Below are 22,345 nucleotides of genomic sequence, written 5' to 3' on the forward strand. Positions count from 1 at the left end.
TACATTTGAACACACATGAATAAACAATAAATGCATAAAATTCGACCGATAGCTGACTGTAGACTTAAACAATCAAAACCTTAGACTAGACGAGAATTTATTTACGTCCGATGTCTGACTTTAGACATGTAAATGACATAATGTACACTGATTCCTGACCTTGGACATGAAGTTATATTTTGATTTACGTCTAAATTCTGACTTTAGAGGGAAAATGCATGTCTGATTCCTTATATCAGATGGAATATATGTTTTTTTTACGTATGATCCTTACTTTTGTAGGAAATGTAGTATTTTCCTTGACCTAAAACAATATAACTACATCTGATTCCTAAATTTTGAGAGAAATGAAGTTCTGATTCCTGGTTGCATGCATTTATGCCTCCTTTGCTCACTGTAAACGAATTAAGATAATCTTATTATCGGCTTTTACAACACATTTACGTTTGAAACCTAACGATAAAAATTAATACGTCTGATTCCTAATTTTTAACAGGGAATGAAGTTCTGATTCATGACAATAAGTGTTTTACTTATTCCTTACTCCTGACAAAGCAATAACATCTAATTGCTGACTTTATGGGAAAAGGGGTGGTGGGGTGTAGAGCGGTGACTTGCATTCGACCAGACATTTGCACTTGATTTCTGACTTTAAAGGGAGGATGTTGTTTATTTCCTGACTTCAGAAGTAATGTAGGCGTGAAAAAGACCTAAGTGTTTCTATAATTCAACATTTTGTACTGTTAATTTATAAAATGAACATATTAATGATATGTCATGTCAACTCCAAAAATATTTGATACCCGTGGAGACGAAATATCCATCAGAAGTGGCATCTACCCAGTGGCTATAAAAACTCATTAAAGATGCCATGATTATGATTTGGTATGCTAGACACTCGATATGTCTACATTTGATACCTATATTTGGCTGGCAATATAAAAAAATATGTGTTTTCGACAGGTGGGTAACGTCTGATTCCTGGTTTTTACATGAAATGAAGTCTGGTACCTGGGGTTCGGACAGATAATGAAAGTCTTTTTCTTGTATTTGGACAGATCTAGTCAGCACTTCGGTGTTAACATGAATATCAACTATATGGTCATTTTTATAAATTTCCTGTTACAAAACTTTTTTTTCGAAAAAAATAAGGATGTTCTTATCCCAGGAAAAGATTACCTTAGCCATATTTTGCACAACTTTTTGAAATTTTTGGTCCTCAATGCTCTTCAACTTTGAACTTGTTTGGCTTTATAACTATGTTGATCTGAGCGTCACTGATGAGTCTTATGAAGACGAAACGCGCGACTGGCGTATTACGTTATAATCCTGGTACCTTTGATAACATCAAATTCCTTTATTTAAATAAATCGATAATTAACGTCTAATTCCTGAATTTGGATGGTATTGAACGTTTAAATACTGGTTTTGGACAGCTTCAAGTATATGCACGTTAACCGTTTCACAAGATCTGTGGTTGCTTTGGGTAAAACTTCATACAAAATATGTAGTTCATAAAGAATGAAGAGCATCAACGGCTCAAATTTCCGAAAGGGTTCTCAAGTACAACTAAGGTAATCTACTCCTGGGTATTTCTAAATCAAGACATTGGTAATGCGATCATGGTACTTAGGCAGAATTCTGGTCTTTGTGCTACAGATATTGATTTTTTTATGTTGAAGGTAATCTGCACCCTGTCCAAGACGCCATTGAACAAGCTTATGCACACTAAATCTACTCGTGCAACAAACAAACCCCACATTTCGTTAAATCTCGAACTAAATTCATTTATGAAATACCAACACACCTACATGTGAATAAAAACAAATTCTCTGATGTAAACGCAGTGGACGTGGAAATGGATTATTTCATATGAAAACAAGAGTAATTAGTAGTGGTGAAAACATGCTTTTTCTGGGGGGATTCATAATTAAAGCTATTCAATCAGCTGTATTCACAAGATTTATATTTAACAATTTAGTTCATATTGTTTTTTATCGAACTGAATTTTTTCACAGTGTTAAAACCTTCTCATCGGTAAATAAAATCAAATTGAATAAAAGCTTGGAATCTTAAGGTTATTTGTTTTCTAGGACATGATACTGACGAAGTAACAACATATGTTTTTTTTCTGTGAACACAAGCTGTAACAAATCTGAGTATATCAATGCTTTTAATCGGTCAGTTCAGTTATGATACATTATTTAAAGGTAAGTTGCAAAAAGGAACCAATTTGTCATAGGATCATATTTACGTTAGATGTGTTTTATATATTGAAATGATAAGTCATCTAGAAAGGAGTAGATCCATTAAGACCCCTTTTTGGCCCTAAAATATAGCAGTTTTACAAAATTGTTAAAATGTAATTTTTTAGTTATTTATTGTTCAGTAGAATGCTTCTGCTACATAAATATGGGTTGTTTTTGACAATACAATGCACATATATCAGGTACTAGCACCATTAAGTCATGCAAAATTACTGAAATCTTCACAATTCTAGCATTTTAGTTAAATTTTAGACGGTTTAAGTGAGAAACGAAAGTGGCCGCATTCGTGTTCATCCTTAATATTAAAATGTAAGTTGTATTTTATAACAATACATAACATATATAAAGATTGAGGATGAACACGGATGCGGCCACTTTCGTTTTTGACGAAAACCATCTGAAAAGTGACATTTTTCGGCATATTTGGTAGATTTTTCATATTTGAGCTTGAATCGGGTCGTTTTTAATGACAAAATCAGTTAAAATCTTTCACATAAACTAATTGATTCAAATGAAATAGACACTTAAGTGTTTAAAAAGTTGTTAAAATCTTTCGTCAGATGAACCTGAAATTTGAGGCCAAAATCGGTCCTTACCGGACCTACTCCTTTGCAATGATGGTCAGTTGAGAATTAACTTTCCGATGAAATAGCATATTTTGATTTATCTATTGTGAACTTTCCTTTTCTTTGTAGCACCATTTTGACTTTGCCTGCATAATGAGTATGTTTCTACCAGTTGGTACTACATTTCAGGGCTTGCGTAGTATAATATGATTGACTAAAACATCTGTCATATGGATTACAAACGAAATAAAAATTTCAATATTGAAAAATCTGGATATCTGTCTTCATTTTGGAACATAATGTTAAAATGTCCACTAAGTAAATTCAATATTGTTAATACTAAATGGTGATAAGATCAAATCTTTAAACGTTCATTGGTTAACTTCGAGTACGTGTTTAGGAAAACTTAATGGTTGCCCTTAGTACAAATGTTTAATTTTCACATATATTGGGTTATCCGCAAAACCATGTGTTGAATCGTTTTCTTCGATTGTTGGCATTTCTATATTTTTAGGTTTGCCAATAGGAGAACTATAAGAGGATGAAGTATAAGAGGTGTTTTATTTAGCCTCTTTATAAGCGAAATAATAAATCCCTAACTATTTCGACACTATATTAATCTTTCTCCAATATATATGATCTGAACTAATCAATGTCTCAATATCAAAGCATCAAACATGTGTCGTAATTTAAATGTATATAAAGTACTTCCACAAATATGATGTGCGTCATGTTTTAAGAAGTTCGCTATTAACAACAACTTGATAAAATATAATTACGCAACTGAAAAGAAATCTACAAAGTAAAATCTCCAAAATACTGAACTCCGAGGAATATTCAAAACGGAAAATATCTAATCAAAAGTAAAATTTCTAACACATCAAACGAATGAATAACAACTATCTAAAACAAATGATAGAATATTGAAAAAAAGAGAGCTGATATTAAAACGCTTTTAGGAAATTAAAACAGAAAATAAAAAGGTCTCCAAATTCGTTTCTTACACTATAACAGAACAAATGAATTAACTGTTTATTGTTTGATAAATATAGATTAAAGTGGGATACGATATTTATCCACTCGAGACAGTAAAATTTTCAAATTTAAAACGCGAGGCTCGCCGAGTGTTTTAAATATTTAAAATTTCACTGTCGAGAGTGGATAAATATTGTATTACACGAGATTTGGTGGTTGAATCTGTTTCTCTAATAATTTTCAAACAATACGCAGGCAAACTTGTTCCTTCTTTGAGAATGATCTGCAAAAAGATGTGTTCTTTCTATGTGACGTCATCAGGCAGGGTCGCATTTTTGCATGCCGCCACAATAGGAAATGCAGAGGAAAACAAGAAAATTCGACGTCATAATCGGACTTAAACAATGAAGAACTGAGATCAAACGAACCACACGTTGATTAAATATTTTTATGCAAAGGGTGCAGAAAGGGATAAATTGACGAAGAATAAGAGAAATCTATATAACCTCATTGCTCTCCCCTTGCAGAGCTTTATTTTAATTCATTTAATTTATTAAATCGATTATAAATGGTTACTATCAAATTACAAATCTAATCAATTTTATCATTCAAATGAAAAGTATTTCTGCATCAGACCCTCTGCAGGGATTTGCTATGGCCAAAATGTCGAAACAAACTTGAATCATTTAGATCAGAATCCAAAAAATATTTAATTCGTGATAATCCTTGACAAAATAATTTAACGGTAACTTCTTAAATGTGCTTGGTACAATGATGATAATTTAAAATTTTCAAATCCAAGGACACTCGAAGCTAACATAAAAGAGGGGCGAAAGATACCAGAGGGACAGACAAACTCATAAACCGAAAATACACTGACAATGCTATTGCTAAAAAATAGAAAGACAAACAGACAAGTAATAGTACAAAAAACACAACAAAGAAAACTAAAGACTAAGCAACACGAACCCCACAAAAACCGCGGGTAATCTAAGGTGCTCTGAAAGGGTAGGCAGATTATGCTCCACATGTGGCACCAGTCGTGTTACTCATGTTATTATAAACCCGATAAAGTCTAATCCGGTAGGTGACATTCATGCAAGTGGATTGTAGTTACGACATAAGGAATATATCCGATATCATTTGTGAAACGGTTATTCCATAACGGTCAACCAACTCGTGTACTTTAATAACTAGTATATAGCTCGCCATTGCCATTGTACTACCTATATGAAGTCACTTTCATATGCATGTAAAGTATTCATAAAAAACGTCTTTTCGAACCTTACTTTGTTTGACATACTGAATTAGACTATTTAACGGATTTGTTATCTCATAAGCAACACGACGGGTGCCATATGTGGAGCAGGATCTGCTTACCCTTCCGGAGCACCTGAGATCACCCCTAATTTTTGGTGGGGTTCGTGTTGTTTATTCTTTAGTTTTCTATGTTGTGTCATGTGTACTATTGTTTGTCTGTTTGTCCTTTTCATTTTTAGCCATGGCGTTGTCAGTTTATTTTCGATTTATGAGTTTGACTGTCCCTCTGGTATCTTTCGTCCCTCTTTTAATGTATATAACAGTTCAGTTTGAATGTCCCTTTTGCTGTTTTTATATCTCCGGGTTTTTTTTATCCTTTGGCCATGGTGTTTTAGTGTACTTTTCAACTTATATTATTTAGCTGCCAAATTGATGCCTTCTAGCAATTTTCATATTTACACAACTGTCAAATCTTCCAAAATGAAAATACATGACGCCGATTCTAATGCAAGACACGTGTGATATCGAATATCTTTCTCGTGGTTTCGATTTGAACAACAATTCGAAAGCAAATACACAAAAAATAAGCGGATATTTTAACCGAAAGGACATACACAAAATTGTATATCAATATGCTTGAAGAAGTTATATTATACATTGACTGTAAATAGTTATCAAAGGTATCAGGATTATAATTTAGTACGCCAGACGCGCGTTTCGTCTACATAAGACTCATCAGTGACGCTCATATAAAAATATTTATAATGCCAAACAAGTACAAAGTTGAAGAGCATTGAGGATCCAAAATTCGAAAAAAATGTGCCAAATACGACAAAGGCAATCTATGCCTGGGATAAGAAAATCCTTAGTTTTTCGAAAAATTCTAAGTTTTAGGATGTGTTTAAAAATGACCACATTATTGATATTTTACAGATCATGTATAAACATGTGATTTCAAATAATAAATTCATATAATCAACACCTTCACAAATGTTTGCAAGAATTCTCTTTTAACATTTTTTTTTAAAGAAATGCCATCTAACATGTTTGTGTATAAGCATTATATACATTTAAAATAAAACCAGTAAATATGAATTGCCTTTCTTTCATTCCTCATTCCTCTTTGAGACAGTTATATGAAGATCTTTACCTATTAACCGAAAAGTCGACAACTCTGACACGAGACAAACTTTGATTTTACAAAAACACAAACGAATACAAATAATTGACCATGTTTGAGATCTAACCATAATGAAACTAACAAACTAAACGGCTCACTTACAAATATAAACTTCCCTTTGCTGGTTTTCAACAGATATGTAATATTGTTACGGGACGGTGGTGTCCCAAAAGTAAAAGGTATTATTACGAGGTTAACACACTGGTTACTATATTCTGGTAAATTCTGATATAGATCTGTCAACTCAGGTGTCTAGTTACAAACTAAGTTATACTGGTAGCGTAGCTGGTAAAATGGTCAAGACTATGGTAGCGTAGCAGGCAAAACAGTTAAGGCACTGGTCTAAATATGGTAGCACAGAAACTCATTTACATTGACTTACTAACTACATGTACAACAGATAACAAGATTAATAAAGCTTCACAATTTATTATATACAAAACATTCAATACTATTCCAAGTATAAAATACATGAAAACCCAACAGAACACTTAATAAAATATACAGAGACCCCCCCTTTTCGGTACGTTAATCGTTTGTCAACATCGTAGTAAACGTAGTAAAACATCTAGGTCAATTATGGTTTGGTCCATTTATCCAACGGGGATGCAAAGGTACATGTATTGCATCGACTGCGGCACTTTTGGTTTACCTTGCCTTTGGTAAGTTTCCTTGGTATCAGGAGTGACTGCCCTGGTAGCGGGCCGCAGTCCATCTGAAGACTGTTGTGCACTCGCTTTTATATTTCTGTCCCACCAACGTCTCGTGCCCCTATGGAGATGGTGGGCAAATTACGTTATGTTGATTGGATGCTGATCTCAGGTCATTAGGTCACTGACGTCAATAAACATAGTGATGCAAATGGCGGCGATCGGAATGTTGAAATTCTGTCGAGTCGGGAAATGCACAAACGGGACTTATCTAAGCTTACTCTTAGTATGTATGGGCCCCGGTTACAATATATATGCCTAACGCTAATAAAATAACAAGGTAATAAAGCGAGAACGTGTGAAATAAGGGTAAACAGAAGGTGGGAACAGTCATTCAGTCAGGGGACCCCCCGTGGTCAAACAGTGAAGACGAACTCTATAGTATTATTCCCAGAGACATTACTAACAATATTTACATACAGTAACAATATATAAGTATACACAATGTTCATCAAATGCCTTTGTATACGCGTTGGCTACCAGTAAACGACGAACGCGAAAATAGAATAGAGTGTTTACTGAGTAGCCTGAAACAGTCGTATGTACAAACCTACAGCTTATACCCTAAACCGTAACAATATTATCGAGAACATATAAGACAAAAGACGGTCAAAATAAATAATTTTCAAAGGATTTTTGATGAATTTGTTTTATTTTCAGAAATCCAGAGTTTGCACAATGATGACAGATTGGAAAAGTTAATTCAGAATTTAAGTACACACGGTGCGTTAGTACAGATGAACTAGTTTATGTCCAATCTATGAAAATTTCAAGATCATGCATGAAAAGAATAATTTAGGATTTAGACTTCGTCATAGAAAGGAATTGATGAACAACAGATCAAAAGTAGTCGATACGTCGTTTGTCCTTAGCCTTGTAGGAATTATATGCAATGTGTTCCATTACGAGCTAGTTTTAGGAGATGTAATAATATACGACGGTGCAGCATCTACCGTTTTACCGATAGTTACCACTATAACAACATGTTTTCTGGTGATTTCAATCATTATGTACAATTTGATTGGCATACGACTACAATTGGTGACCACAGGTCTTGACAACTGGAGGTTAGTCATTAATTCCAAGGTTATTGTGAAAACATTGCTTGAAATTATTATCTGTTCTATACATCCGATCCCATATGGAAATTTTACCACGCCAATGCTGGTTTTAAACCCAGATACATTTATTTATGAAACACATCAAGTACCAATCAATGCAATTTTATCGGTACTGATGTTTCTACGTATTTACATTATAGGTAGATTTCTGGTTGTACACAGTAATCTATTCAGGGATACTACTGTTCAAAGTTTAGGGACACTAAGTAAAGTCAATATAAATACAAAATTTGTATTTAAAGCTTTGATGTCAACCATGCCCGGGACCATTCTGACCGGTATATTAGTAACGACGCTGATCGTGAATAGCTGGGGATTAAGGATGTGTGAATATTATTCATTTGAAAATTCTACCGTCAAGTCTCCTGCAGGTAGCTATCTTAGCGCTGTATGGTTAATAGCAGTCACCTTTCTTACATTAGGTTATGGTGATATTGTTCCTTACAGTATTTGTGGCCGTGTGTTTGCTATTACTACCGGAATGATGGGCGTCGGAATTATGGCTCTGTGCGTAGCCGTATTGGCGAAGCAACTTGAACAATCACGTTCCGAGAAGTATGTACATACATTTGTCCAGCAGATCAATATGGACAAAATTCATCGTAATGCTGCAGCGGATGTCGTTAAGCAGTCAATGATGATACGGCGGCTTCGCAAACTGGGATATCAGCATTCTAGCACTGATGTAATTCGTCATCGCAGAAAATTAATTTCCGCTATTCGCACAATGTATAAGTCTAGTTACGAAAAGTATAGATTGCGCGAGAATGTCGTTGGCACTGTTGAAATTGCCAAAGGAGTAACAGAAGTATGTGATATGGTTGAAATTATAAAAGACAATCAGAACCGCGTCAATAAAAGGCTTGAAAATCTGGAAACTTCATCCGCCAATATACAAAAACAACTTGATGAAATCCGCAATTTACTTCAAACAAATTTAAGATGATAATTCCAACCTATTAAACCATTGAACATCACTTGGCAAATTCAAGTTTTGACCATCTTCATTAAATCAAAATTGACATTTGTCCATTTAAAAAGTGTCGTTAATGTGATATAATTATACATTTATCCCTCCATGTACTGCATGCAAACGTGTATCTCCGTACGATTTACAAAAACACGTTCCAATGAAAATCAAACGCACATCAAATTACTTGCATTGCTAAGATTTTTAATGTTGTCAGTTTTTTACACAACGTGTAGGACGATTGTTGACCTTGCACGCAACGAGAAATTATTCCAGGAACAACCGAAGTAAGCAGTCGTCTTAGAGTTATTGGAAGTTAGGAACAAGATGTTAGTTTGCTGATGGGCATACATGTGATTGTCACTTCCTTCACGTGTGTCATCATTTATAGTCGCATATCATGAAATCATCTGATGAATTGTGTTTGTTTATTTTTGATCGCATATCTCATTAACAAAACCCAAGTTTTTCATGTTACTAAAACGGTTACATAAACTCATCATAGATACCAGGACTATTATTAACCAAATATTCCAACGTTACCTTAATAGTTATCCCACAAGGACGCGGTGTGTCAGTGTAAGATCTCCCCGATGGCCGGATACCAGAGGGTGATTTAACTCTGACACACCAAGTCCGATTGGGATAACTATTTTACATCCAAGCTGTTTTAGATAAGACGAAAAACCATTTACAATTCATAAAATCTAGTTTAGAACGCCACACAACCATTATGATATACTTTATATATTACTATATGATGTTTACCCTTTATGACCCCCGAACACGATGAGTAGATATTGAACAATGTCAACTCGCCCCACTTGCCAATCGGCCCACACCATATCGCCACTTTATAAAAAACCACCCCATTCTTGTTTACCGACTCGCCCCACTTTTCAAAAAGTGTAAAATCAAATTGAACAATCAGTCTGGCAACTCACTTATTAACGAAAAAAATTTAAACCCCACTGAATAAAGGTCTGCCAACTCGCCCAACTTATAAAAAGATATTGCTTGCTTTATGTATGTTAAATTATTGTTAGTTGGTATCCAATCGTCCTGGTTTAGTGGAATGTGTCGTGGCTTGATATGCTAAAGGTCTTGAGTTCGAATCCCAGCATTTACATTGGAACTACGTGGAATTTGATAGATAGTCTTTTCCGTATAATTAATTATAAGTTTTATAGTGGATTTGACATTCCCGCCAAAATGTAACAGAACAAAGGAAAGCATGCATAACAAGAGTCTAACAAAGAAACTCAAACTGGGGTGATCTGGTAAGGGTGATCCGGCTCAGATCACCCCTGCTAGAACAAAGGAGCTGGGATGTAATTAGTTTTATAAGGGAAAGTTCAGATACGTAAACGTTCTTTGTAAATCCCTTATTCATTCCGTAGAATGCTAACAGAAGCAACACAATTTAATTATATGTTCACTTTGTACATTTCCAGTTCGTCGTACCAGTTTTACTTCTTTAAATGGAAGTATCCAGATATATAGTTGGTGTCTTATTGACTTACACGCACAGTCTAATTGGGGCTTCAACCTATATTAGGTCCGTTAATGTCCGTTTATAGTGTGCATAAAGTAGCGTACAATATGTTGTGTGTTGTGTTCTATTATGTGTCTGTTTGTCTATATTTTTAGCCATGGGGTTGTCAGTTTATTTTTTGATCTTTGAGTTTGACTGTCCTTATGGCATCTTTCGACCCTCTTGTTCAATTATTTAATGCATATCTATGATGATGAAATAATGTTTATCTTATGCAATTTTTTTATAATCTCTACGATTCCACTATTTTTGCAATTACAAACACAGTTATGGTAGAAATTCCTTGAAACGGGTGCCTGTCTTTCTGCTGGTTTACTGTGGACATATGCTCGAACAATTTATTATTTATTTAATGTCAGTGTTAGCATCCCAAAGTTGTAAGTTCAATTTAGACCGGGTAAAGGTAGTTTTTAATTTCCAGTATAGATGAAAAATTGCATAGAGTTGAGGCTCAATAGCGTTACAAATTTATTTAATTGTAAGGAAACCATTTTTATATAAGTAAGTAGTTTAGAAATCTGTTGTAAATACAGCATAAATCACATGCACGTTTTATTGAAATGGATACGTTATTGTTAACATTGAAATTAAATATAATATTCCTTTTGTGTCTGTTGTGTGTAACATGTTATCTTAGCCACGAGCATCACTGAAGAGACATGTATTGTCGAAATGCGCATCTGGTGCAGGAAAATTGGTACCGTTAATGTTATTATCAAATATGCCAAAAAATGGGGTAAACATACTCAGGTTAAAAATACAATTCTTCTCATATTAAATTGACAACAATGTTTATGTATACCAGGAAAATAAAAACGAAACAGGTTTACACAACGCAACCAAAACTGTTACAAAATATCAAATCCCACAATGTGTCAAAAAGGGCAACAGCAGCGATTTTAAAATTTCATAAATCCTTTTAAAAAATGCCAACCATGTCAAAGCAACTGAGAGATTCATCACATCAAATTTAAAAGACATTGTTGCGTTGATAGTTGATAGGGTTAGCGTGGATAACATTTTGGAAAGACATATATAAGCAGAGTATAAGTCATTTTTATACAAATTAATGTCGAAATTTCTATTAACATGTGTCATTGAGTCTATGTCTCTTTGGTGATAACTGTAAATGTCATCTAATAGAAATGAATAACCCCCAAAAAAATATTTATTCATTCATTTTTCTAAAAATGATGCTTACTTTTTGTGACATATTCATTCAAAATCTTTTGAATCAAATCTTAAATTGTTGAGTGTTTAATGTTTTGATGATTTTTTTAATTTGCAAGCTACTTTTCCTGCCATATGCATCGAAGATAACAGTAATTGAGAACAACACATACATTATGTGCGATTCTTCGGGATTAATCTTCATCAGGAACACTGAATATCCAAACAAAATGAAGTCAAAGGTGTATAAAATATAAATACGTTTGATTAATTTACTGATTATCCAAATCTACCTAAGGTCAACGGATACCCATACCACAAAGCAAGGTGTAAAAGACCCCTACATGACTTAAAGGAATCATTTAAACGAGAAAACCAAAGGCATGATTTATATTCGAAACAAAGACCAACTATGAACTATGATATACATCATCAAACGACAACCACTGAATTACAGGCTTCTCACATGGGAAATTTGCGAGGTTAAACATGTTTGCGGGCGTTCAATCCTGCAGTGGTGTAAAAAGTAAAAATCACAAAAATACTGCACTCCGAGGAAAATTCAAAACGGAAAGTTCCTAATCAAATCAAGAGCTCAAACACACCAAACGAATAAATAACAACTGTCTTATTCCTGACTTGGTACATCCATTTTAGTTATGTGTATGACGAATTTAAAGTTCTATCAATATAAGAGTTTCGTGTTCCTAATTTTAAAGACTTCCGACAAAATACTACCATTATAGTTACAAGCTAACTTCAAATACATTTGATTATTTCAATAACAACAAAACTGTAAACACAAAACAAATGATTAATGCGGAATAGAGAAATAACATCTATATAATGCAGAATATGCCACTCTGCAATCATATTAACATTTACAAGTGACAGAGACGCCCTCAAAACGCCTTACATTTACATAAGTATGATGAAGGTTCTACCAACGCAAATTATACGACTATAACATCTATTTATTTTGACTTTCAGCAATTCATTCGAAGAACATTCAAATACGCCAGATACTAGCAAAATGCGTGAAAAAATGTAATGATGAACACCTTTACACAATAAACCTTCACAAGGAACGCTCGAGGATACATAATAAATAATCTACATATGGTCAACGTATACCATAGTAAGTTATAAAAGGCCCTGACATAATAAAATGTGAAATAATGCAAACGAGAACACCGACAGCAGGATATATACAATAGAGCAAACGAAAACGATATATAGCAACAAACGAAAACCTGAATTACAGGCTCCTCGTTTTTGATAGGCACATATAAATTGTTATGGGGTTGAACACGTTCGCGGGGCGTCTAACCTTACAGAGGTGTAATTGCTTCTTAGGTAATTAAGATTCCAAGTGTATGGAAAAGGCCTTACAAAATAAGAGTGACATGTACTTAATTTGAAAAGCTTCCGGTAAAATATTAATAAATTGAACATAATCAAAAGCATAACTTCAAATACCTTGATGTGTTCAATCACACGAACATAATATAACATATAAGTGAGGTATAGAGAAATAGTTCATTCTCGTCTAATAGAAAATCAGTATTTTCTTTCTATTCTCCATAGTTTCCATGACTTTCTATGCACTATGCTATACATGAGACACTTTTCATTGTAGATTGATTATGAAAGAGACCTCTAAAAAATACAGTAGTTGTCGTTTTTTTATGTAGTTCATACGTGTTTCTCGTTTCTCGTTTTTATATAGATTAGACCGTTGGTTATCCCGTTTGACTGGTTTTACATTACTAATTTTTGGGGCCCTTCATAGCTTGCTGTTCGGTGTGAGCCAAGGCTCCGTGTTGAAGGCCTTACCATGACCTATAATGGTTTACTTTAATAAATTGTTATTTGGATGGAGAGTTGTTTCATTGGCACTCATACCACATCTTCCTATATCTACTAACTGCTTTAAATATTCATAAAACATGACCAAGTAATATCTATAAACCTGTATAATATGTATATAATGTAGAATAAGCAGAATATGCCTAACATGAGACAGAGACTTTTGACTAGAAATGAACATCTGATTCATGGAAATTTACGCCTGATTACTGACCTTATATGGAGGATGTAGTGTGATTCTTTACTTTAGACATCATTTAGGTATGATTTGTTACCTCACCAGGTAATGTACGTCTGATGTCTGATTTAAGACGTGAAGTTGAGTATGATTTCTGACCTGAAAATATTAATCCTGGCCTTAAACGATTAATGAACAAATGAATCCTGACTTTGAGAAGGGTAATACAGTCTAATTACTGACTTTGGACGGGTTATGAACGTTTGGTTTATATATATTTGAATCCTAGCTTTGAAAAACCATCTAATATACCAGACATATATAATATCATCAGCCTAATACGTCTGTGTTGACATGAATTATCATTGATATGGTCATAATAATAAATTGACTGGCGCAAATACAAAATTTAAATCCTGGTATCTATGATGAGTTTATTTGTATACATGCGCATTTCATCTACATAAGATTTATCATCGTAGATAGAATTTAAATTGCTAGCTCGAAGGCCAAATCGAATACAAATATGAAGAGCACTAAAATCCGAAAATTCTAAAATTCTGCTAAATATACTAAAGTCAATTAATGTCTGAGAGTAGAGTAAACCCCTTAGTCTTAGATGCATGATTTTTTATTAGTTGTTAGTGGCTCTGAACTAACTGTCAGTAACTGTTAGTACTCTCAGATCTGTGATTATTGTATTTTTGTTGTTGGGATATACAAGTACCCGACCACGTATATGTTTTGTTCGGTATGTATATACCTGTCCATAGTCAGGAGCCTGTAATTCAGTGTTTGTCTTTGTTGATTTGTTTCATATCCGTTTGTTCGTTCATTTTTTGTACATAAAGTAGGCAGTTAATGTTCTCGTTTGAATTGTTTTACATTTGTCATTTCGTGGCCTTTTATAGTTATCTATGCGGTATGGACTTTGCTCATTATTGAAGGCTGTACGGTGACCTATAGTTGTTAATTTCTGTGTCATTTTGGTATCTTGTGGATAGTTGTCTCATTGGCAATCATACCACATCTTCTTTTTTAAATATACTTGACGTTTTGAATAAATCACATTTTGTACTGTTAATTTACAAATGAACAGAATCTGATGTACAGTAGTTGTCGTTTGTTTTTGTAATTTATAAGTGTTTCTCGTTTCTCTTTTTTTTAATATAGATTAAACCGTCGGTTTTCCGTTTGAATGGTTTTACACTAGTAATGTTGGGGCCTTTTATAGCTTGTTGTTGGGTGCGAGCCAAGGCTCCGTGTTGAAGGCCGTACATTGACCTACAATGGTTTACTTTTATAAATTGTTATTTGGATGGAAAGTTGTCTCTTTGGTACTCATACCACATCTTCCTATACCTATATTAATGATGTGTAACGTCAACACAAAAGGGACAGTGCATGGTAATACTCGTGGAGACGAAACGTTCATCAGAAGTGGCATCTATTAACTAGTGGCTGTACAAACTCATTAAAGATACCATGCTTTTAATTTGGTGCGCTAGATACCGGTTTCGTCTACACAAGACTCATCAGTGGCCTTTGGCGGATACATTTGATTCTTATTTTTTTTAACGGGTAATGAAGATCTGTTTCCTGGATTTTCGACAGGAAATGCACGTCTGGTTCCTGGTTTCCTATAGGAAATGAACGTCTGCTCCTTTGTTTGAGCAGTAAATGAACGTCTGTGTCCAGGATTTGGGCAGATAATGAACGTCTAAATCCAGGATTCAATTTCTAGCAGATATTAAACGCTTAATTCCTTGATTAGAAGAAGTAACCCGTTTTCCACATGCACGCTACTGGTTGCAAGTAAAGGAGACACGGAAGATAACAAAGGGGACATGAATAGTAATAATAATGGAAAACACGATAAAAAAACAAAAATTTTATAGTTATATCATTTTCATTTGAATAAAGCACATGACGAAAGCGTCATCATATTGTGTCTAAAAATTGGTATAAATTATTGCTATGCAAACAAACATTGTTGCTATATTTCTACTAACCGCATTCACAGAAACACACCATTATTTAGACTATGTATCTTCTTTTTTTTTTTAAAGATTTGTTATCAGTCAAGATCCACATCTTCAAAATATCAGTGTATCGATGGTCTTAATGCCTTTCTCTCAATAAATATTGAAGAACACAAGATGCATTTGCATAATTGAACAGATATATGTATTGTCTTTTCGAAAAATGCATGTAGTGAAAAGGTGAAAATGTTCTTGACCTCTTACTTATGCGAACTTCTCGAGACACTGGATTTGTTTCTGATGTTTAAATCATTTAGGTTTGAGTGGTGTATGAAAACAAAAACATAAATACGATTTTTTTAGGCGCTCAAAGTTTGTGTTTGCTGCTTTTTTCACTGTGCTAAGCGAGACTATTCAATTTCTATTGAACATAAAACGAGTTATTTGACCCCTCATATTTATATTTCCAATATAACGGAAAGTTTTTGGCAATAACATAACTTTTGCTAACGGAATTTCGAGTAATCGACATTTAAATTTAAAAAAAATAACTTACGTACTTTCTATACATGTATTATAGTCTATTTCGCAATTCTTTATTGAATGTTTCCCTGGAAGTGGTTACACAGTGTGCAATTGTCCTAATACGAGAATTTTATTGACCCGATAAATACCATATTAGGACAATTGAACACTGTGTAACGAATTTATCCTGATTTTTTTATATTACATATTATTATATTCAAATTAAATTTTAGGACAATATCACCAAATATATTTTAGATATTTAATCTAAAACTGTGAAAAACTAAAAATATTATGATTAAGGCAAATCATTTTTTTTATTAGGTCAATGGTTTAAGGATGTATTCTTCTGACGTTTCAGTCTCATTCAGTCGCATTGAAATCTCGCTCTGGAATTATTTCTAAAACATAGGTCACAAGTAGAAAATAGCAATGAATTTAATAAATATCATAATCAAACTTAACTCTGTGAAAGAATTGTGTATTTTGAATAAGTAGTTTTTCAGTAATGAAATTTTCAAATTTTATTACTAATGAGGTCAGTCTTTTTAGCTGAAATTTTGAGAAAAATTGGTGAGGGGTACAAAATATGATTTTACCAGAAACATAAACATCCCATATAACTTTTTCTTTTCAAATTTCTTAGATATGCATTTTTTCAATCATTTATAACCAGGAAGTTGAAATAATATGCATTTTGTTCTTTAAACAGAGAAAAATCACAAATTGACAAAATGGTAATTTTGACACGAAAAAGCATCAAAATATGATAAAACTTTCTTATATTAACACCTACCTAGTGTGTTTTTTTTAGTTAATTTATTCAGATTGGTCCACTTCATATTTATTGAGAGTATGAAAAAAAGTTTAATTGTGGAACTCTGATTTTTTTCACGATGATAGCCCAAAAATGGGAAAATCATCAAAATTGGGTACTTTTAAAGGGCCGTAGCAAAATAAGAAGCACACCTCCATATAATTTTTTCTTCACCAATTACTCTTTTACAGTCATAACAGAAAAAAAAGTTTAATTCTAGAAAAGTTTGGCTCCTCAGAGGTGTTCATCCTTAAGGGAGATAATTTCAATTGTAATAAATAAGGGATATAAATCCAATTGACGTGATGAAAAAGTTGTACTGAAATTTATTAAGACAATATCAGCCAATCAAATTGCGAAAAATTACTCTAAATCATGATAAATATATATATTATTTTTTTATTTGAATACCGTTTTATTCCATGTATCAAATCAATACAGCAATCGAAGAATTAAATTTATATTGAGCAACATATGCAACTATAAACTTGCCGCGCCATTTGAATAACAGTAGCAAGTTTAATCCACCATTTTCTACATTAGAAAATGCATGTACTAAGTCGAAATATGACAGTTGTTATCCATTCGTTTAATGTGTTTGAGCTTTTCATTTTGTCATTTGATTAGGGACTTTCCGTTTTCCATTTTCCTTTGAGATCGGTATTTTTTTTATTTTTGTTTTTACTGTTTATATAGCAACAACTGCCGTATAAATTGCTTATGAGGCCATGATTAATATATCACCAGAACAGTTTGCAAAGGATGATACATCAAGGTTTTTTTTTTATTAAAACATATGTTTACAATAGTTTTAAAGGACATTATTAATTATAACTTGTATTCTATAGTAGAGGCATTTTTCAAAAACAAAATGTTCACGTAAGCAAACTATTTGACTGAATTCAAGTGCAGTTTGGAATAGCGACGCGTGCATGCATGGTTCGGTCAATGTGCAAATATAAACAATAATTATATTTAGTAAGATATTAGAAGATGTGGTATGAGTGCCAATGAGACAACTCTCCATACCATTCACGATTTGTAAAAGTTAACCATTATATGTAAATGTACGGCCTTCAACACGTTGACTTGGCTTCCATCGAACAGAAAGCTATAAAGGTCCCCCAAAATAACTAGATTAAAACCATTCAAACAGGGAAAGCAATGGACAACTTCATATAAAAACTAGAACTGAAATATGTAATTACAAAATAAATAATTAAAGTTTATTGTTCATAGTACGAGAACAGAAGTGAAAATTGATCTTCATACCAAACGCTTATCAAAGGTAGAAAATATCAAAAATAGTGAGACGGGATATATAAATATTAAGTAAACAGTAATTAACAAAAATGCATTACAAATTACAAATTGCATCGACAGATCAAATTAACACGACTGAATTCCCATTTGATAGTACTACTAAAGCATTAAGCATTAAAGATTTATTTAAAGACGGTTATACATATAACAATTCAACATAAGCTCTGTAGAGCTGATAAGCACACAATACATTCAACACATACAACAGTAAGCACAGCATGCAAAGAAAAAATAATGTTATTTAGCTCAGCAATTAATAAGCAAAATTAAAACATAAACTCGCAGTTACTGAAAGCTAGTTATAAGCTACAACAAAATGATAATTAAAAAATATCATGCAATAGAGACTAAAATCAACTAAAAAATCATTCAGGGATAACTATACTAAGTGCAACTATATTTTTTTCACATTATGATATATCGCATTAATATCTCTGATTTAAACTCAAATAACATACATGTATTCATACATAACCAATTCAGTAGCGCCATTAAAATTAAGTTTTTTCTAAGAATATATAGGTGATCCGATGGATAAATCTGTTGTAGAGTTGTCACTGGCTCAGACGTACTAAAAACTATTTGAACTACATTAAGTTCTGATTTGGTAGCAAATGCAATGACAACTCTTGATTTAATGTATGTAAATAACGTATATCAGCACAAAGACCTTAAAATGAATTTCAAGGCCGTAGCTAGGGTCTTTTAAATAGTGAGGCAAGATGCTGTCGCCGAGCGGAGCGAGGCGAAATATTTTTGGCAGGGGGTCTGGGGGCCGCTCAAGGCCCCCAGAAGCTCTGGGGTAAATGGTGCAAAATCCTGCTATCTGGGCGTTTCCTGGGCCTCTATTAGTGATATCGATCATATGGGTTTCATGTGCCATAAAAGTGATAAAACATGTTTTTTTCTTGAGGGGGGGGGGGATATGGTTACTTATGTGTAAAATGAATAAATTGGAACCTCTTTATCTAGTAAATTATAAATGTGGTACTGTTTACAAATGAGCGGTTATGTGCATTTTTATGTCATAAGTAGATATTATTGGCGATTATGGCAAATAGAAAAACTGTCAGAGAAAAAAGATAAATAAAATAAAGACAAGACTTGTGGTCATTAAACTGTTTCTTCCAAAAATCAAAATTTCACACATTTATAAGGGCCTATATTTTATTTAAGTGAAATCTTCTAGTCAAATATCAGCTTTCCAATCTTTCTGTGTCCAGTTCTATCGAATCTTAGAAGAATATCCTCCCGTGAAACATCCTTGTCCCTGTGAGTGTGAAGCATTGCCAGTCCACAAAGGCGTTCCTCACCCATTGTGGATCTTTCCCACGTCTTCAATCTACGAAGTCCTGAAAAGGATCTTTCACAACAAACGCTGGTGACAGGCATTGTCAACAGTAGCACAAATATCCGTCTGATATTTGGATAAAAGTCTTGATGTGCCTGTTTCAAAGAAGATTTGAGTGTACCTGGTAATTTGGCATTAGGGATGTCAGAAAATTTAACCTTCCACCTTGTCACTTCTTGTTCCCATGTATTAACATCTGGCAGATCCGGGGAATGAACTTGAAGCAATTCGTCTTGTATGGTATCATTAAGATTTGCCAATTTTGATGGAACCAAGTTTTGGCCTAACATCATCTGACGTTGGTCATGTGGAAAACGTCTCTCCATCTCGGTACAAACATGGTCTAAGAACGCAAAGTAGATAGTTGTCCTCCACAATTGTTCGGCCGAATCAACAGTTGGGTTATCTCTATGGACCTGTCTGCCTGTTCTGCGCCTGGGAACAAGTGGAATCTCTTGCTTAGCAGCAATTGCCTGTGCTCTCTTATATACTTTCCTAAAGTGTTCATCTGTTCTCAATTGTCTTAAGGTCTTTAATGTATTAGCTGCATCGTCATATGCAAGAACCATATCACAATCTTTATTTTGAAGAGATTTCGTTAAACAATTCAAGTAGGACAGAACAAATTGCGTTACGCACAAAGCCACAATAAACTCTGGATCATCTAGGAGTCGCCTATGTCCACCTGCTTTGGATTTAGCTTCCCCTGAACTTTTATTTTCTATCTTTGAGACTGCATTTTGAATAGAACTGTAGTTAGTAATTAGGTTAGTCAAAGTATCCACACGAGCGCTCCAACGAGTTTCGCTTAACGGTTGAATTATTTTTTTCTTAGACTTTACTAATAGTTCAGCACTTTTATCTTCAATTTCATCCTCCTCATCTTCTTCTACGATGGCTTCTAATATTGTCTCATCAAAATGTTCTCCTAACTCTTCCTTTAATATATTCTTACGACTTGCTGAGGCGGATAAAAAGAATGTGAGTTGAACAACGCTGTCAAATAAATTTCTAATGGGGTTTACCGATTTGCAGCTTTGGGTAATAACTAAATTTAAGTTGTGTGATCGACAATGGACGTATGATGCCCTTGGACAAACTTCTTTGACGCGCGCCTGAACGCCTTGGACACGACCGCTCATAACACTAGCTCCGTCATAGCCCTGGCCTCTTAATTTTGCTATGTCAAGATGGCACGATTGCATAAAAGATATGATTTTTTCAAACATTGTTCTAGCATCGGAAGCCGCAAGTTCTACAAATCCTATAAATTCTTCTCGTATTTCATCTGATTCGTGATCTAAAAATCGTATACAAAGAGACACCTGCTCCTTGACGCTAATGTCAGTTGTACCATCAGCGCAAATTGCAAAGTATCCTGCTTTGGTACAGTCGGCCACTATCCTTTCCCTGATGTCTGCATCACAACAGGCTATGATATCATTCTGGATGTCGGGGGACAAATAAGAAGGTCCAGGTGATTGAAGATGTGTTTTTAAGACGACATCGGTTTTAGCTTTCCAATCAACAAAAAACCTAAAGTTTCCATCTTCTTTCTTAAGTTTTTTGTCCCAATTACCCCTTAGCGCTATATTTCTCTGGCCTAGCACGATGATAACATCAATAATCGAAAGAAGCACTTTTCTGTTATAACTAACTTTATCCTCATACGCTTTACTGATGCTACTATAAATATTGGCCTTTTCACCTTGACTTACGGACAATAGATTCTCAGACTTTTCCATGGCTTCTTTATGCATTTTACTTATTTCATGTAATTTAAAAGTCCCCCTTTTTTCGCCAACCGCATTTTTCCAGTCACTAAAGCCTTTTGTTTTAAAGAGCCCATCACCCTGGCCGAATGAAACACAATAAGAACAATATGACGCATCTTCCAAAACTGAATACCTCAGCCAACTGTATCGCTTTTCCCATTCTTTAGAGTATTTACGTGCCTTAGTAGTTGGATAAGCTGATATTTCTTTACCGAAATCTCTGGAACTCAAAATTTGGATAATTTCGTTTTCAGATAACGATTTTTTGGTGTAATTTGAAAAATCATCAGGATCAATATTTGAAGAACTTGGTATTTCAGAAGCTAAACTATGTACAGGTACTTCAATATTCGATATTTTGCTTTGAGGCACGTTTTGTCGAATTTCCGAGTCTTGACATTCGGTAGATTCATTTGGATTTGTTGCACACCTTTCAGTTTCTTCGCCAATATCAAGATCTGAAAATAACATGAATCGGGGTTACGATTTGCTTGGTTTTCAACACTATTGAATTCATTATACAATTTTTGACACTTTTCGAAAAGAAAAAGGGTGCGATAACACGTCCCGTACATTACGCTCGGGCCTCTGCTTAGTACGGACCTGTCAGGGCCAAAGTAACAACTAGAAACTACATCTAAGAGACAAAGGATGACCCTCCCGTACTGCATTTAAAATAATTTGACATTATATGGACCTAAACCAAGAACTTAACCAAAGTGTGACGGAAGGACGTACGGACGGACAAGGG

General features: G+C 34.0%; 1 protein-coding gene and 1 pseudogene across 1 annotated transcript; one reads left to right on the forward strand and one right to left on the reverse strand.

Annotated features, from left to right (window-relative positions):
- Positions 1–7,624: 7,624 nt before the first annotated feature.
- Positions 7,625–9,389, forward strand: LOC139522534 (small conductance calcium-activated potassium channel protein 2 pseudogene; annotated as a pseudogene).
- A 10,089-nt stretch (positions 9,390–19,478) lies between these two features.
- On the reverse strand, positions 19,479–22,228 carry LOC139525258 (zinc finger MYM-type protein 1-like). The gene has a single exon (XM_071320457.1). It carries the CDS (start codon positions 22,063–22,065, stop codon positions 19,654–19,656), a length of 2,412 nt encoding a protein of 803 aa, XP_071176558.1. The 5' UTR covers positions 22,066–22,228; the 3' UTR covers positions 19,479–19,653.
- Between the last annotated feature and the right edge of the window lie 117 nt (positions 22,229–22,345).

Source organism: Mytilus edulis, chromosome 5, assembly GCF_963676685.1.
Source record: "Mytilus edulis chromosome 5, xbMytEdul2.2, whole genome shotgun sequence".
Taxonomy (NCBI): Eukaryota; Metazoa; Mollusca; class Bivalvia; order Mytilida; family Mytilidae; genus Mytilus; species Mytilus edulis.